Source organism: Mya arenaria, chromosome 5 (genome assembly GCF_026914265.1).
Source record: "Mya arenaria isolate MELC-2E11 chromosome 5, ASM2691426v1".
In the NCBI taxonomy this organism is placed as follows: Eukaryota; Metazoa; Mollusca; class Bivalvia; order Myida; family Myidae; genus Mya; species Mya arenaria.
Window position 1 is genome coordinate 54714773 of NC_069126.1, and position 20187 is coordinate 54734959.

At 32.6% G+C, this 20187-nt stretch overlaps 1 protein-coding gene across 1 annotated transcript in view; it reads right to left on the reverse strand.

Moving 5' to 3' along the window:
- LOC128233446 (hemicentin-1-like) overlaps positions 1 to 20187 on the reverse strand; it is a 57134-nt gene that overhangs the window by 19935 nt on the left and 17012 nt on the right. The window contains exons 2-5 of the mRNA XM_052947124.1: positions 19339 to 19671; positions 13424 to 13759; positions 11900 to 12190; positions 6097 to 6408 (exon numbers count right to left, since the gene is read on the reverse strand). Of these exons, the coding sequence (XP_052803084.1) occupies positions 6097 to 6408; positions 11900 to 12190; positions 13424 to 13759; positions 19339 to 19671 (1272 nt within the window). The remainder of the gene's footprint in view (positions 1 to 6096; positions 6409 to 11899; positions 12191 to 13423; positions 13760 to 19338; positions 19672 to 20187) is intronic.

Genomic DNA, 20187 nt, shown 5'->3' on the forward strand with positions numbered 1-20187 from the left:
AACATAAATACGATTTAACACAACTAATACTATTGTTTTAATATGCTTTAAGCAAAAATACATATCGAAAACAATGGTTCTTATGAAGTATACTGAGTTTAATTGGAAAGAAATATGAGACCATAGTAAATCCTTTTGCATTCACCAAAAATGAATCATTTTTGCGCTTTCTACTATTAAATAAACAGTTACAATCTTGTAATCAGTGAATAATATTTTGTGTGAGTTTATTATTTAGTAAGAAGTAAGGGTTTATCAGTCAAAATAAATGTTTGTTATGCATGTGGAATATTGATTTTGAATAAGAGTTTCACTTTAAAACTTTAGTGTGTTTTAAATTAACGCCGATGTAACATTCAATTGTGACCCCGTTATATATTGACCACATGAGTCATTTTCTTTTTGTTCAAAGAATGCCAATTTTTAACGTCAAGAACTGACCATCCCCTACCCCTCCCCAAACCGTTTTGTAACAAATGACCCTCGTTGAAAATGTTCAAGAGTTATATTCACTACCAAACTTAGTCAATAATATGGTTACCCTTATTAGTGGAATTTATTAATTGTATAAATTTTTATTCAAAGATAACCGATTGACCACATCAAACTCAGATTCAAAACACTGAACTATATAGTCGCGTATTTTATAGATCTGTATACTATTACATTTTTCTCCGATAGTGACATACAGAAGAAAACTGGGATGATTTAAAGGGGGGGGGGTGCTTTACCCCCTCTACTGCCGGGATCCGTTTGTGCTTATTACAATGCAGATTTTTGTCGATTATCATTTTTTGGTTTGTTAGTGATATTTTGTGTATGAAATGAGTGTCACGCACTGGATTTACTATGCTTCTGCTTAGTTTAGAGCCTTAGGACTGAAGATATAACTGCAGATTTCTACGTATACTTATTAAAGAAATTGGTAACTAATAAAGTAGTAGAACCGTTTATTGTTGCGTTATTACTGTAGATGTATATATATATATATATATATATATATATAAAGCACTAATCAGCATAGTCACAGTTCATAGCATAGTGACTGGAACGATTATTGATGTGTATTATCAAAATATTATTATTCGGCAGATGAGATTGCTTAATAATTAAGAAAGCCTCTCATTAAAATAGCCGCCAATTTTAAGTCATTGATTTATAAAGCTGGTTATTCAGCGCCCGTCTTGTGTGGAATTAGATATTTTGTACAAATATCCATAACATAAAACTGATCAGACACTCTAAAATTTCTAATCTTTCCATTTAATAAACAAAAACAATTCGATTTACGTCATGCTAAACGTTTAAAAACACTACGTTCTGAAAAAGAAACAGGTATAGGGGTTAGATTATTTGATATTGCGCAAAAACGAAGTCGGTGAGGTACCCTTTTCTTGATATCAGGCGATTTGTAATAAAACATTGAATACATGTATTTAAAAAAAAAGTCAAAAATTAAACGAGCAGTTTTTCTCAAGAATTAAAGAAAGACGCACTTTTTTTCCGCGAACACGACGCCATTTTTCCCGCGAAAAATGACGTTAAAGACGAATTTAGAAACAATAACGTTCAACAAAAGAAAGAAAATTATATGAGCGTGATCGTTTTCACAAGACGCACTTGATGTTGAAATTTCATAGCTGTAAACGAAAAATTGATGAAAATATCGGTTATTGTAGCTGGAACGCAAAAGTATGACAGACGTCTAAAAATTGATGTCAGTGGCATATTTTGAAGACTCGTAGATTGAAAACTGTTCCGAATATTGAAAAAGTAAAAACAGTCCTTAATTGGGCATATGCTCTTCTATTCGCATACCAGTTTTCAGACAGTAACTCGAAAAAAAATCATAGTCGCGTTCCACCTTAAAATGCCTATTTCTGTAACTAATAATTTGTTTGGAGTAAACATTGAGGTAGGTTTATGCATATCATTGTTATATTGTATTTAGGTTGCTATTTATAAGGGTTTGCCAATTCTTTTGCATGCAAATTGGTCGAATGATTTATAATTTAAATAAATAAGATATTTGCAATTGTTTTTATTTTGGATATTGTGATCGGTTTAAAAAAAATCAACAGACCGGGCTCTTTAGGGATCTGGCCACTTTCGGTTTTAAAACAAGTAAATAAACTTATGACTTAATGGAGAATTGGCGGTTATTTTTTTATTAAAGCCATTCTAAATTATTAATTAACAATATTTCAAGCTGAAGTTTGTTAGCGTTTATGCGCATGGTTCTGCCAATGGGATTGCCCGACAAATCCATATTTAATAACTAAAAGCAGCTCGACAACCAAACTTCAATTAATCAAATTACAACACCAAGTTTCCATTAAGTGTTTTATTGCTTAATAAGAAATATGCAGAATGGCTTATATATAGGCATTTCACAATTGAAACTAAGAAAGTAAGCAATTTTTAGTCTTCTAAACAGTTAATTGGATGCCTTCCAATTTTAATTGTTTATAGATCATACATTATCACTAAGTAACTTATACTTTAATAATGATTGGAAAGTTTCAAATTTCAACATATCAACGTCACTCAAATTCAGCTACTCAGAATGATGGGAAGGATTGGAGAACTGAGGTAATAAAGATACATATTTACCATAGTGAATATCTCATGAACATGCCATTTGCTTAATCTTTTTTAATATGTACCTTATTATAAGTTATTGAGAAGTCTTTATTAACTGTGACATAAATTTTGTATGCTAACACATTTTATTATTTGTGAAATAAATGCTTTTAATTTGACATTTTGTTCTGAGCTGTGAAGTTGAATTGATTCTTAAATTGATTCTGATAAATACAAAATATCAGAATATATATATACAAAGTTGCCCCTCCCTGAATGAAACATATTAAATTATCTTTAATATGTTCTTTTTACTTTCAGTTACACTCTCACCTGATTGATGCAGGTTTAGTAGCCTAATTGTATGCACTTTTTTTGTCATTTATTTTGCTCTATTAAAACTATAATGTGGACATTTTTGAGGAATAAGTTTGAAAGGAAAAACAAATATAAAGAAAAAGTAATTTGCTATGTACAAAAAGTGGACTAAAATATTGAACAGAATAAAGTTTAAAATTAGAAATCCTTACTTCTCTCTGTATGTACAATGTACTATGAAGTGTCTCACAGATTCTCTCTTAATTCCTGCAATATCCAAGAACAGTGTAGTGCAAAGAGGATTTATCTTCTTGCAATTAGAAGTAACTGCAATTCCAAATACTGCATGAACAGTTCCTTAATTTTAGAGTGAATATAGAGTGAAAATGTTTTCATATTAACTGTTATCTGTTTATATGTAAAACTTCATGAGTTATGAATGGTTACAAATATATGTATGGACATTTTGATTCCAAATCTATGCACAGTTTGAATCCAATAATTAACCATTAAAGTATTTTAAATTTGGTTTAAACAGAAATGTTTTCCTTTAGTTTGTTTCTAAACAAAAAGTGGTATTGTTCGTGTTTATTAAACCATGTCAATTTTAAAAGAAGTCAATTATTTTAGACAGTTACCATGGTAACCAGAGTCTAGTGTTCTTAGGAGACTGTCTGAAAATCTGAGTATTTTCAAAGTGATACTTTTTGAGCGTGTCGGCTTCAGTCAATACAAATTTTCTGTTATTTTTTATTCATTTGGTCATACTGTGTATTCAATTATATGCATGATTTAATCTTGAAATTTGCAGACAATGTCATACTTTAATATATTAAAATATTCACAATTGCTAGATGGGTATAAGTTCACCTTTTTTACAATTGTCAGGCAAATCAATGCAAGATATACTAACACATTTCTCCTTTTTAACAAAAAGCGAAGTTTGTTTTTTCTTTTTATTAAATGGTTACCATGGCAACTATTTTTTGTTTGCCTTTAATCTTCCTATTTATAATACTATTAATTGTAGAAATGCAACAGTCCATAAATGAATGGAAGAATGTTAATGTAATTTGACTTTTGCCTTATTGTTGGCACATTTTTCAAAATATACGGCATATTTAAAATTTCATGATTTTTTTATCATAAATAATTTGCTTAAAACATTGTTTAAGCTCTGATATTCAGAAATGTGTATTAAATTTATGGAAAATTAACAAAGTGAGTTGTTTTACATTATTTATTTCATTTGAATTCCGAGGTTTTGAATTTGACCTTTTTTGGCAGAAAAAAATGTAAAAATTAAAAGGTCTATAATTCTGTCAAAAATTGATGAATGTTTAAAAGATATGCATATTTAAATTTGTAATGATGTTTACGTTGTTATTGCTACCCATGTAAACAACATCGAGGATTTATGAGGGGGCATTTTGACCACGTCTGAACATCATCTTACCAATCAGTAGCACGATATGGTTCCAATCAGAAAAAAATATGGATGAAAGGACGGACAAAATGACTTCACAATGACAACGCCTAAACAATATTCTATCCTGAAACCTTTGGTTCAGCGGGGTATACAAATATATATTTTTGATAAAGTATTAGTACAAAACAAACACGTTTAGACAAATATTTGACGTTCAAAAAATAACCGCTTTATTCTGATGGTTTGCAAACTCCAGATCAAAAATGCCATTAAATGATTGGCTGCTAAAGAAACCCATTTGATCAGTATGCATTTAAATAAACAAAGAATGGTACTCTTTGCATTACACGTGCACAGATTGAATGGAGACAAAACACAATTATGTCAAATTTCATCATACCTTAACATAACTAGGGTTAACGTGTCATCTTATAACCTGGTAATACAAAATCTTATTCATTACCATGTTTACATCAACAGTTGCCATAAAGCCCTGAAAATAGGCCAACTTTGTATGAACAAAAAATAATGACAAGGGATGTATATCAACCATAATGCCCACTTAGCATTACGAAATTGAATAAATGTGTTTAAAGAAGAAATGTATCGAGTGATAATGGTTGCACAAAATGTTGATGAAAGCGAAGAGGAACATTGCGAACTTTCAACTCCGTTTCATAAAGATGTTGACTGTGACCTTGACCTTTGATCAACTGACTCCCAATAAATAAGGATCAAATACTAGTCAAGAGAAACATAGGAATGATTGTTTTTAAAGTCCTTGGTCGTGGCGTTCTCAAATTATTATGCGGACTATTCTTTCTAAGACTGTTAGTCGTGGCCTTAATCTTTAACACGTACTGACCTCTTAATCAATAAAAGATAAAGTGCGACATACCACAAACAAGTTAAACCATTCTGAAGATATACAGTACCCCACAAAACAAACTTTACGGAAACCTTAAGTTCACTTGTCATCGTTTTTATTATTAAAACCTTAACTATACACACGTTGTCTTGTAAATTATTTTTTTTGAAAAGTGAACCATATTTTTCCACAAATCATTAAATTAATGTATTAAACCTACATGTAACGGTTGCAGATGATTATTTCCCGTCCTACTTTTGGATTGTTCAATCTCTGATCGCACAAAAAAATGAAGTCTCAAGATGCCTGTTTTCACAAATAATGTTTGAATTGTATTTTGTAAAAATAGAACATAAAATTATAATCATATTCTTTAAATCTTTGACGTTTCCGTCTCAAAGATATATTTCAGACCGGTGAAAATTGAAAACGTTTGCATGCGATCATTTTCTAATCTGAATATTGTTTTGTTTTTGTTTAAAAGGAATTATAAGAGAATTTCTATCGTAATGTTAAAGTGCTTCTGATATTTATTAAATGTGGCTACTGTAAAAAGGTTACGCGTTACTAAGAAATGAAAAAAAATAATTTAGATTTATAATATCAAAAACTCTTCATGTAAGTTCAAATTTACTTCACAATTATAATCAAGCTGTTTAAAACTTGAATGAAATTTTAATACAATTTTAAAAAGAACGCCCGCGGTTTTATAGTCGAAAACTCGCGCAATTTTAAGGCCAGAGCGTTAAGCCTGGCTTTAAGTGTGTGTTTCGTATCTTGCAAGGTTTATATTAAAATGGTGACGCCAATGCAACCACCAAAAACGACACCAAGTCTGTCACAATTTTTCGACAAAAGCGAAGAGCTGAAAATTCGAATATATTTTTTGAAAACTTACATAGTATATTCATGGTGACATCAGATGATACCTCTGTTGAAACTGGAGTTTTGCTGGTATCCGAAGGTGTCATCGTTGTTGTAACGAAACATTTGTAACTGCCTTCGTCCTGAATTCTGATTCCGCCGGTCCAGCTTAAAACTGAGTTTGAACTAACAACGGCACTTCCTTTTGTCCATGTGAAATCGTTTGTTGATGGGTTAGGTTTTCCAAAACTGTGACACGTCACCGTTTGAGCACTGTCTTTAATTATGCTGATCTCGACGCCCACTGGTGTACCGCTCACTTTAAATTCCGGGATTGAAGGGGGATCTGTGAAGAAATATAGTTTTGAATACTTCCTACCGTAACATAGATTTAAAATCAATAGGTTGTAAATAAAATCATTTTGATGTTGGGACAACTAGTCTATTATTCTCTGATTATTAGGTACAGTTAAGATCGCAACGCGTTTGTTTGTTTTGGTCTGAAACTATTTTTAAACATGTATAATCCATATTCAAATAAAAAAAGCTCCATTGTACAGATAATATCTACACTTTTAAATCTTAGAGAAAAAACATGATATTTGACCGCCGGCCTGTAAAAACCCTTATCGCATATTTTGTCAAAATTTGTTTTTTTTGCAAATATACAGTGCAATATGAAAGATGGCAGTGCCTTGGACGGGCTCTAGGAATGTTATCAACTACAGAAACTACTAATGCCGTATAACTTTTCCTAGGTAAACAAAAAAGGCAGAATTGATTTTATAAGACATACCACGATTATGACTCATTAGATCATTTAGGTGCATCACAAGTAAGGTAAAGGGAATGCAAAATAAATTGAATATTTTAATGGTTGAAAAAAAAACCTCATACATACAAAACAATAAAAAATACTAATTATCACAATACTGAATAACACACAAGCACGTAATAGTACAAAATAATGATTCCTGCTTTAAACATAACAAGGTCACTAAAACAGATTGAGTTTACTTAAATTGAATTATCACAGACTCTACACTTGTCTGATAATCAACCTGTACTTAACTATCTAAATATGTAAAACAGCATTGTATATTTTAGTTTTTTAAGCCTCTGCAAATAACCCAGAAAAAATTGACCCCCTCAGCAATATGAAATGTATATAAATCCCCAGTAGTTGACGTTGTTATGACCATTCCATCATTGAATATAACAATGTATGCAAATAGTATGAACAAATTTAATTAACTACAATATGAGACTTGAAACTAAATTAAACATTGAATTACAATACATCTTTAAGATTTACAAAAAACATGGATATAGATTAAATGACACATTAGTGATATATATATATATATATATATATATATATATATATATATATATATATATATATATATATATATATATATATATATATATATATATATTGTATACTCATATAAAACAGTGAATAACTTGAACAACTCCTTTGCTTATTGAAGTGCGTTTCCAAGCCATCATATTTAGCTATTAAAACAACAACAACAACAACAAGAGCATTAAATAATCAATTTTCAATGAATATGTGTGCATAAACCATGTAACATATATACCGTTACAAAATGTTCTTTAACAAAAACAACACAATATTAATAAACCAAAAACAACACGCAATAATATGTCCACTGTCAGACGCTTGACACTATTCTTCAGAGAGCAGACATGTTGTGTCCTTGTTCGTTGCCCGCAACAAGTACTTTCGCACGTAAGTTGCCAAGTATGCCTGACTCTCGCGGCTTAGACCAGCAGCTGGTACCTCTCGCGGTTAACATCGCAGTACATTACCACCACGGATTACACAGCATCTTTTCTCGTCGCCTTTCTTCTAATAAATGACCCCAGGCGACTCAGAGCTGAAACGAAACTGCTGGTAGGAGCTTATTCCTTTCAGTGCACGGAAATGTTGACTTAAACTGTTTTCCGTTCCCGCAATTCGAACCTCGAGGTTCCATCACATGTCTTGTAAAGGACAGCCTCATTTGTCATTGAAGAAGATGCGACAACGTTTTGTGAAAATGATTAATAACAATTACTCACCACATACACAATATAATTTTGATATTTTAGTTCAGTCTTTTCATTAAAATAAACAACTTAAATTAGTTTGATGTTGAATGAGGAGACATCTTTTCAACTAACCTAGATCGCTCAAGGTTACACAGTCCGTTTGCCTATAAAGCACATTGATTCGCCCGAACCCAGCGATATATGCAGCTGGCATGACCTGCAACCTGCATCAAATAGCGTATCTCGTTAAGGCCAATGATAGTCCTCCAGCAGAAGTATGCTAGCACGTAGCGGTTTTTGTTTGGTCCTAAAAATTAATAAGTTTAAGAAACAAACGATTTAATACCCATAATCAAAATATGTTAATATACCTAGTTTGTAAACGAATATTTACCCCGGCCCCGACCACATTGTTGTTTGATTGCGTTTATGGTTTTAAATTTGATTTATTACTGGTTTCCATTATATCAACTAATGGGCGTCACTCGGCGTTCTTGCATCTTTCTCGTTGACCGTCACTAAAATCAAATAACGCTATATAAATGCATCTTCGATCTGTATAAAAACATTTACCGCTGCAATTGTCCACATGAAGAGTAGTCACTCGTTTCCCGTGCACAAACTCTGTCAGAGGGTAATCCACGAGCAAGATTACAGCATCTGGCCCATGTATGCCGCCTCCATCCTGCACTTTTAGAAAAGTGTACTTAATAGGAAGGGCGTTGCCCCGAAACCCGAATCAATGAACTTTTCTGTAAATAAATTAACATATTGTTAAATAGTCTGTTTTCGGAAATTTACTATTAAGAAGTAAGATATTGTTAAAGGACTTATTTTGGCGCAAAGGTCGGAGTTTGAAAAGTATTCCTGTTAAATGAAAGCATTTGACGTATTACCTAGGAGTGACAAAGTACATAGGTCCAATCTGGCGACTGGGGTGTGGCAGGCACAAGTTCTGAGCAAAATTGAACGCGTTATGTGAATGCTGAAAGTTAGTTGAGCATGGCTGGACTGGCTCTGTTGGACGGCCCGTGGCCTTCAATTCGTCCATAGCAGCAGTTGCGCAGTCTTTGTACACCTAATTTGAATGCACAGACATGTTTGAAATACTTAGCTCAGTAAATACAAATATAATACAAATATCGTCTTATTACAGCGACTGTTTTCATTGAAAATGCATCGAAGTACATTAGAAGAGCAAACATAAATAATGTACTCGAACGAAGTTCTTATTTCAATATATTTTTACTGAATTATAAACTTATCATAATAAAAACATAATCTCAAATAAAGTACCTTGTTCTCTATTCTAGTGACATTGATGTATCTCTCGAGATTTGACGCAGTAGCCATCTCTCGTCGTCTGTCGTGGCATCAGCAACCCTTTTCCGTACCAACTCGCACGTTTCAAACACACATCCTCTTGGGGAGTGGCGATCTGTTAAATAATGAAATAATTAAAAAAGCATGGCTAATACTTAGGTTGTTGATGTATCAATTAACACGGAGCTAGAATCGGATACATTTATCTGGAATAAAATAATATAACCGTCGCATTCTTAATACAATATAAAATACTATATAGAAGTTTTAAAGATGCTTGGGTGTATCGCTTTACATGGTCATTGTAAAAAACAACTTTTTTTAAATATTGCCCTGAAAGCATGTATTTGCACTTTACAAGGACTAAATTATTTTACACATGTACCGAAATATAACTGTACATGAACATTGAATAGGCTAACCTTTTAGAAACGTGCTTCACCAGTTATTTGGAGATAACATATATACCGCAGCACTCCGTTCAGAGTCTATGACAGTGCACAATGTTTGGACAAAACCTATGTAAAAGAACTGATGGAATGAAAATTTGAATAACTTATGCAGCATAAAATGCATAGTACTACCTACCTTGATGTTTGGACAAAAGCTCATGCCACATGCAGAACGTCCTATATGTAATACATCTTCTTGTTGCTGCTTCAATGTACGACTTTTCATATAATTTATGCATTTTTTTGTCTTTGTGGTGGAGCTGTGGAGGAAAACATGGGCGTCCTTGGCTCTCACTCTATGTGCTGCAGTCATTGGCAGTCCTTCCCCAACAGCAATATTCTTAAAAAATGATACAACATTTTTTTGAAAAGTTAAAGCATGTATGGGTCGCCGGTCTTGGTTTTCATGACAATGGAGAACATTTCAGTTTACGTTTACATGTTTAAGAGGTTCTTTAGTGGGTTGGGCCGATGTCATTCACAGACATGAAAGTTTTCTTGCATACAACATTACATTCAAACTTATAGCCGTTCCGAGATATGTTTATTTACATTTTCTGATGCCGCTGGATTGTCATCATGTTCATCATCAGACGTTAGTGTAATGAAAGAGAGTATTTCTATTGGTTGGTTAAGCATTAGGTTTGCTAATAATATACAAACTAAAACAATGTATTGCAACGTTATATATTGCGAATCAAAAAACAAGAGCCATACTTACATCTACTGCAAAATAATCAATTATTTATTTAAATAGTGTCCATATTTACAATAATAATGATGAGTTTTGTTTCCAAAAACGCATAATTTATCATGAAATGAAATAGCATTTCTGTTTTTAAATTGAAAATTAAACAATAGTCATTTAACGTCAATAAACAGTTAATTATACCTCTGTGTAGTTCGATTTCTTGTGAATGTCTTGCTACTGTTGAATTGTATCCAAAGAATTCGTCATAGAATCTCTGTATAAGCTGAAAAAAATAGAATCTAAAAATGTATTAAAAACTGTGTGCGTTTTCCGGAATCGATCCGGATACGCAAAATTACAAGTACAGGGCTTATCTAATTTCCAATGCACTAAAGTATTAATGTTATCGATAAGCGCACAAACACTATCGTACGGAGTTTACCGGACGCTTTTTATTGCCAAAATATTGGTATTCTGTCCATACACGATAATAATTATACATAGTTACATTTATCATGATTAAACAGTTTTGATACATAAAAGACTTCAATATAAACCTTAGCTTACCTTTCTGCAGTATTATGTCGAGTAAGCGACTTCTATTTTCACTTGCAAAAATTGAAAACAAATGGAGAAAAAATCAATTTCAAGTATATTCCATGAATGGAATTATACTTGCTTCTAAATTGTCCGTCTTTCAACCTTCTGATACATCGGAGAATCAAATATTATGCAGTTTTAGCATAAAAATTGACTTTTTTGAAACCGTTCCTTTCGTTTAATTTAGGTATTTACTTTCGCATTTATTCGGGGGTTTTCGCCCAATTCCGTTAATATCTCGGAAATGCGAAGGTTTGCTTTCTCAGACAGGCGGTCATTTATAGTAATACAAATGTGTAAAACGGTATTCTGATGTATAAAGCTTTTTATTTACGTAATGTTTCGGTTGATATATATGTTCACAGACATACCTAAGCGTCAAATACAAACCAAGGCATGCTAATTAGATCTGTTATTGATATAAGATAACAAATAGGAAGGAGAGAGAATATTAAATATACAAATGTATAAACTATTATTATCAGAGACAAATTAATGCTACTATCGAATAGAGTTACGAAAGTGGATTGTACCTCCGTAAATATGCATATCGTTTATTCTAATGTTAGTTAGGTTAACCATTACCAGGCTAAAGTGTAAATAATTGAAGGCGTCAGGGCTTCATATTAAGTCAGCTTGGTCATATATGTCCAGTTCAAAGTTAAATTTAACACATCAGTAACTCTACAGTCACGTAATTCAATTATACTTACACATGATATTGACGTCCATTGTAGCCTGTTGCAACGGTCCCGCCTCATGTATGGCAGTACACGTACACGTGTTGTCTTGGTTACGCCGCGCTGTGAACTGTACAGAACGACTGACTGAACCGTTGTTTATGTTAAGGTTTGACTCGGTGCCATTGTAACAGCTCCACGCAAGGCTGGCAAGAGGATTTCCGCCAGTACTCCTACATGTCAGCCGTTCGGTGCTATTCTCTATCATCTGGTAGTCCGTTATTGTGTTGAAGTTGTCAATCACTGGCGGATTAGGTGGAGGATCTTCAACATAATAGCAAGGAAAAGAAAAAAATATTATCAAAACTCTCAACACAACAGATGTAGTTTTCTTGATTATACTTGATTTGAATCAATTATGTCATATATCTGCAAATAATTGACGTTTGTCAACCCTACACACAACAGAGGTATACCTACATATGATGTTTACCCATGATTTTCCCCGAATTTTAATTATTTACGTCAGCTAATAAGGGCAAACTAGAAATTTAACTGCATCACAGCATTCAAAGGAACATCACACATGTGTTTACTTATTTAGATTACGATATTAAAAAAGAACTAAAATAGCTTGCAAACATCTCATTTTGAAAACCGGTCTTGTCATTTTGAAATACTTGGCAGAATATCGATGAGTTGTAAATTGCATTGATAATTAAATTAAAATAGGAATGAAAAAAAGGTAGTGATGAAACCTTAATTTGATTTTTTTTAACATTTTGCTTGTCTTGAAGGTTGTAAATTTGAAGGGATATTGTAATGCTATTAGTCACTGCACATGATGTTGTAATTGTATTAATATAATTTAAATAAATATGATAAAAATAATCACAGTCTTAACATATCATTTCTTTTTCATCTTTTATTCTGTATATTATAATGTTAATAGTTGTGTTTATAAATTAACTGATTGTGCTGATCGTCTTTGATTTTCATATCGAAATATAACCATCACAGAATGTGATTGAGGTCCGAAATAAAGGCATCTTTAAACGGAGGGAGCATTTTGAAGTTATGTTAAACGTCAAGTTGGGTGACAATGCAAATATTAAAATAAAATGTTGCTTACAGATCATAAATATTTTTAAATGGTTTTATATACAACATTTAATCATGTGCTATACACAAAACACTGAATATTGACCAAGTTGAAACGATCATCAACGTATATGTATTATGTAATACGTGTTTAAAGTAGGTTCCTGCCAGTCAATAAAACTGTGTACAACTTTTCATCGTCATCTGCTTAATGTAAAAGCAATGCCAATACAGAATTTTAAACCAGCCCAAAATAAGTCTATGAAGTTCCAAACATTATTAATATCAATAGGAGTTTAACTTTGACCGGCTCGGTTGTGCAAATTGGTACCATACCATAACATGCGTTATTCTTCTAAACATAGAATAACGATCAGGACAATCAGTCATGCTGTTTTCATTATAACTTAACAGAATACTTTTTTCTATAGTTAATTATTCAATAAAAATGCTTACATCTTACGTCTAGTAGCTTCGTTCCTGACAGTTTCCACTGAGAGTTGATGTTACTTGCCGCGCAGCAAATCCAGAGATTATTATCCAAACTGGATGCTGTGAATAGCAGTAAACTTTCCACCTGTATAAGACCATTGATTTCAGCCGGAGAACTGAATATGGAATTTATAATCTTGGCGCTATTCCTGGTACAGCTGCTACTAGAGGTTTTATACCACTCCACCGTTGGTTGTGGAAGACCCCCAGATGTACGACACGTGAATTTATTTAATGAGCCCGCGTTGACAGTGGCATTTGAATCAGTCGGCGATGTCAAAGCTACTGTTGATATTGGCACTGAAAATGAATATAATTATTTTATTAAACTGTGAACCGCAATGTTTGGTTGATAGTAAAACATAAAAGAATTCACTCGTAGATGTTCGTATGTACATTACAGGCAATTAATGACAAAAAGCATGAAATGAAGAATCTCGAGTAAGTAAAAGGGAGAAGATTACCTCTATATATTTTATATTTGTATTTGGATACGCCTGTAAATTTAGATTTAGTTCTTGGCTTAGGTGACAAACTCCTACCAAACGCAGTATTGTCAAACACATATTTAAGTAGATATATAACTGATTAAATTCACTCATATCACACAAGAACATAAATTTGAAATCTTTTGATAACTTATTAGACATATTGTGTATGTTTCATATTTTTGTGATTTGCAAAGCTATTTAAAGTTGAAAGTATACAAACTCAGTTAATAAAATATGCTATTTTGGGTAAAGATGTTACATCGAGTATATGCTGATACCTTCATTAATGTCAGAATGAATTGCCGATGTTATTACAAACTGGTTAAAACTCAAAAGTGTGACGAAATTATTAGTAGATTGTATCCTCCGTCGTTGCTTCCCTTTGTTTTGGGAATTATCAAACTAATTTGTGAGTATTGCTGATGATTTTATTTGCTTCTTTGTTCAAATTAGATAGCAGAAATATGAATAACTTCTTTTTAACAGCAATTAAACTGCGTTTCAGTTTTATTAAAAATGTCATTGATTGATTTCGTCATTTTGCTTGACGCTTATTAAAACATATTATTATGGAATAGTCAAATGTTTATAAACAGGCATGACATTATCTTCATGAAAAAGGGCCAGCGAGTTTAAGTAGTGTTGTTAGTTTTAAGACTTATATTGCATTTAGCTTATTCAGTCGAGATATGTTAGGTTACAATATTATGATTTTTTGGAGATCAGAAACATAAAAATAATTCAGGTAATGAACCGGTTATTAACAGGTGAAATCACTTAAAGAAGGGTTCGAAGAAGCTCCTCCTTGGGTATTTAAGTGGAGATTGTGATTCGTAAGGCTTAATTGATACTCGGATGAAGTAGGATTGAGTCAGCTGTGTGTAGAATGGAAGTCAACATGGTTACGACAAAGCTAGTTAGGAATGGAATCTCCTCTTAATCGTTGCGATAATGTAGGAGCTCTATGACGTAACTAGTTACTGAAGCAAATACCTGAGATTTTAGGGGGTATCAAGATATGCAGAAAATTATAAAAAAAAGTAGAAAGTTAGAGTTAGCTAAGATGACCCCAATATAGTTTAGCAAGTTATGTGTAATTCTTTTGACCGAGGGATAAGACTCAATGTGTTAGGGAGAAAGGTTAAATGAGATAGCGATATAAATTAAGCTAATTCATATTTCATCAGTTTCGTTATTGATCATTTGAAAGAACACCAATGGTGTGAAATGATTTAAACTCATTGCGTTGGTGTGGAGTTGTGAACGAGAAAATCATTTTTAATTACGTTGATGGTTTTAGAAGTTATTTTTTTTTTATCCAAAAACTATCATTTGAGTAATCGTGTCAATAATCTAAGTACAAGAAAATCGGGAGGAATACTTAAATGTTTTAGTAGTTTAATTGTACAGTTAAAAATCGCTCGACAGAAGGTTTCATATATTTTGTTGCAGTAAAAATCAAAATATTATAATTAAAGTGTGACCGTTACATGTGTTCGTGATGCCGTCGGAATTGTGTTAGTATTTACAAGAGAAATTTGTTACATTATTATATGATGATTCGTCTGTAAAAGTAAACACTAAATTAAATAACTTTGAGTTTTACGCTGCTTGGATCGCCCACGAAGCAGGGGATTATTCTTCACTGTCGTGGATACCTTTTACAAACAGTGATAAGAAGGTTTAATTTGAATCAATGCAATGCACACCAATGGATATGTTCATTATCCGTTTGGACTCTAACGTCCGACAGGATTGTATGTGATGAGTATTGTTTCACAATTAAACAGGTTACTGCTGTTAGATATTACTCTTTTATTTGTTTAAGTATAGTTCAAGCTCCAAACATAACACTCGTTGTGATACCATGGATACAATGTCGATTTGCAAAATGATTGGTCAGGTTTATCTTACGCTTATGCTTTTACTGCATTGGGTTTAGACATATGTTGATTGCGGAAGAATAATTCAGTTTATTTGAGATAGCCGAACCTTTTTGTTTGCTCACAGTGCTTAAAGCCAAGGCGCACGTGGACGCTTTACGGAATAACCGAATTTCATGGCCAAATATTAACAGCCGAAAGTAGAAATCGAACCCGAGTAGCTAGAAAATCGGACCATTGGCGCAGCTATATTATCATCATGTATCCATAAGCAGTGAAACTAAGGCCGAAGGAGTGATCCAGTGGAAAGGACAATGGACAGTATTATAGCGACCTGGGTTCCATCCCCGGCTTTGAAAGCTTAAAGTTTAGTGTCATTGTCTGCAAATAGATTTCAATAAGTGTCTACGCAGTTTCTTAAGGATTAATTAAAATGACTAATATCAGTTCTTGAACGTGTTAATGCTTTATGAGACAGTTTTATTTTATTAAACAATATGAAATATAGCCATTAGCAATTAAAGTCACACCGATTTCATTTTCAATCATCAGTAGATATGATAACAATGATTGAAAATGAATGAAAATCATTTTCAACCGTACGTAACTTCGAACAAAAATAAAATTACAGGTTGACCAGCAAAGCCAACGGTGTGGATTGTATGGCCTCCTGTGCTAGAATAGAATCAGCAATGATCATCGGCCATATAAACCTAAACAAATAAAGCAACTACTGAACAAGCCTTACTAGACCATGGTGTTTTACGACATCTTGTCTAAGTCTAAGCTCCATCCTTCTCAGATAGATCTTCCGGCACATTCTCGACATTTCCTGTGGGGTTTTCGTAAACACAAAATTTAACGGAAACGTGACATTTAACTTCAATAGATTTGAAATTAATTCGCTGTCTCACCAACAAAACATCATTCGGCTGCACTGAGCATGAATTCACACTGTAAGATCCAGAGTTTGAGAACGACAGTGAAAAGATATACACTACGAAAACACTAAACAATGATTTCTGTTGCTTCTACGATTACACACTTTTATAAGTCCAACTTTATTAATTTAAAATCTGTTGAAATTGTTTTTGAATGTACAAAAAATGATTCATGCTCAAGTTTTATTTACTTGTATTTTTATGCAATATATTTTTTAATTTCTGAAATGCTTTTGATTAAATATTTGTTTTGTGCGTCAATAAATGTTGAAAACGATAGGTTTCGTTGATGGAAGTAGGAATTCATATAGAATTTATTTCAATTCCAACAACCATAAAGTGTGGAACTTTTTGGTTAGTTGACGGACTGCTCACGCGAAAATGTGGTAACATTGACATAGCGGTGCGGTTAGGCCGCAGTTACTTCCCTTCGCAAAGAGGCTAAGGAAAAAGGGACTGTCGTCAAACAAATTTTACTCCAGCGTGGAAATAATTATTATGAAAAAACACAATAAATGCATGAAATAAAAAGACAATTTGTTGAATTCAGTGTAAGATCTTACTTTATTTCACGAGTGGTCATAGAAAAAGAATATTTTCACGAGTATAAATATATTTGTAGGGTATGTAACAAACAGAAAAGTTCAACTTAAATAAGATAAAAAATAATGTTGCGCGGAATAATATTCCAATCTAAAGCAAAGGTGGGTATAAAAAAACATGATGGTCAAACATTTACTCAATTAATATTCATGGAACAAATAGGCCCCTAACCCTAATTTGAAAGAATATGTATTGTATTTGCTCAATAATCCATTTTATCATTTCGCCTGCAAAAACAACTCCGGAGATGTGAATATATAACATTCTCAATTGTTTGTGATAAGTAACATTATTGGTGTTATAGATTTGCAAGTAACAGTTGTAACATAACATGATAAAATAAATGTTGTTGCAAACTGTTTAATATGATAAATGTTTTATTTAACAAAAATGAAAGTGTGCACTTAACGGCTGATATATCACTTATTGCTTGTAATTAAAGAACATACATATCAACGTTGGAAAATCATAGGTCCGAAACGTTTCTAAGCCAAAGCATCCTTTTGTCCTTTCTCAATTCTAAATCAAAATGCAAGCATTCATTGGTTATTAAAATATAGAGGACAGTTAACAACGACTAATTATGCAACAGTAGATGCTTGGCCCTTAACACGCATCGTTTGTTCCGCTAACTCATATAATTTAATTTATCCTTTATATTGAACCAAAATAATAATACCAGAAAGAATATTGCTGTCACGGAGCCATTAAAGCTGCTTTTTAATAAAATTAATCATAAGCAATTGAATGAATATTTATTAACGAGAAAGCAAAAAAAACCTCACTAATATAGTATTTTGTTTTGATTGGCAGCATACTGGCTGAGTACCTAAATCGGAACACTTTCAGCACTATTTTTCAAATATTTTTAGTTAGACTTGCAACACAACTCCAAAATTTTCCATCAGTTTACTAGGATTCAAGACTAATTGGTTGATATTAATGGCAATTTTCAAGATACTACCAATCCGCATGAAAAGAACTTTATAAACCCAACAATCAAGGACTGCCATTTTCGTCCTCGTAGTACCTAACTATGGAACAGTTTGAACTAGTTTTTTTATGTATTCTTTTTACATTATTGCTCCATGTTTCCTTAAGTAAATTAATAATTTATGTTATTTCCAGCTGGTTTTTTTTGTCATTTTTGTCAGTAAAATTTGATGAGTTCAGTAAAATACAAGCTTTACCAATATGCTGTGACTGTGGTAAGCATAAAGTCTTTCCCCCGCGTGCCATGTATTGACATTTGAACATGAACAACTTTAACTGACAGCAGTATTTGAAATACTTACCGAATAATTGTGTTCTTTGGGAGTTGTACCTAAGGCAGGCTTCTCTATTTATTAAAATCAGAAATAAATTCATCTCGATCGGAAAAAAAAACACTTTTATAACGGGTGTTCCATATTAAGGTACTGTTCCGATTTAGGTACGCGCCCAGTATACGTCAATTTCCTTTCGCTGTTTTTGCAGAACAACACAAGAGTAAATAAGTAAAAAATGAGTGGATTTTCTCAAGGTCTGTCTGCGCAAACCTTTTATTTATATTAGGCTACAGAAATGTGTTAGACAATCCCAAACTGGCCGTTTGTGATAATTGAATGGTAAATACAGCCAACATTACCCATTTGTGGGATTCAAAAGTTATTTATAACTGCGGACCGTGATTGAGATATACCAACGTCTGTAGGTTTGTGGTATACCTCCTATTTGAGGAGCCCAGTCCATTCGTTAGGCACACAAAGTTATTCCTGTATAGCAACTGCATTAATAAAACGATAAACTCCATAGATTTGTGAAACTTTATAATCTAACTCCATTTTTCGATCGTAAGAAGTGTTGACAACATGTTTTGTATGGTTAACCTAATTGATCTTAGTAAATATGTGTTGTTTGAATTGATATCAACAGTAAAAGTCCAATTATCACGTTTTTTTTCTAAAAAAACAAACACTTACCTGACACACTGACGATCACACTATTTTTACTTATTATATTGGAATTTACTCGACACGTAAAGTTGTCGTTCTGATCATCCCGTGTCACATTTAAAATAGTCAGCGTGTTACAGGTGTAGGTGAATAGAGTTTCGTTGAGACCAGTCTCAAATATTGAACATGGTTCTTGTGGTTGGATTGTTATGTCGTATTTTCGTGTCGAATTATTGCCGTTGTTTATCCATCTTATTGCAAACAGATGAACAATTCCAGTATACGTGCATGTTAAGGTCAGTGATGACCCCTCCGGAACAGTCGCTGCAGATGAACTTATGGTAACGGAACCATCAGCACCTGCAGAAAAAAGACATGATACACATATTAGCAATATGTTATCATACCTTAAGGGAATATATGCACGAGTCTAGAAGCGTTAGAAGCGTTTACATACTGTGCAATGAGTATGCTCACAACATACGGAGCCATTTACTAATATTTAAAGGAAATATATTTTTAAAGTTACTAACAAACTCAATTTGTATTTACTCTATTTTAAGGCTAATGCGAGAATGTCTTTTTATTCTTTAGATACAAAACCTTTGAACATTATTACCAACCTGTATTATGTTATAATAAAGTATAATCAATTATTTGTGGTATCGAAAAGTCTTATATATATTGACATCACATTTTACAAATGCTATCTAGAAAACTCATTTTAATAATGTTTATCCGTTGGTACTAAATTCACAAATATTATGAAACAAATACCGACGTATTGAAGCATTCTGCTTGTATATATTCATGTGATATTAAAACTAGGGTTTATTACCTTTTTTAAAATAGTTAATTACAGACAAATTATTTAGC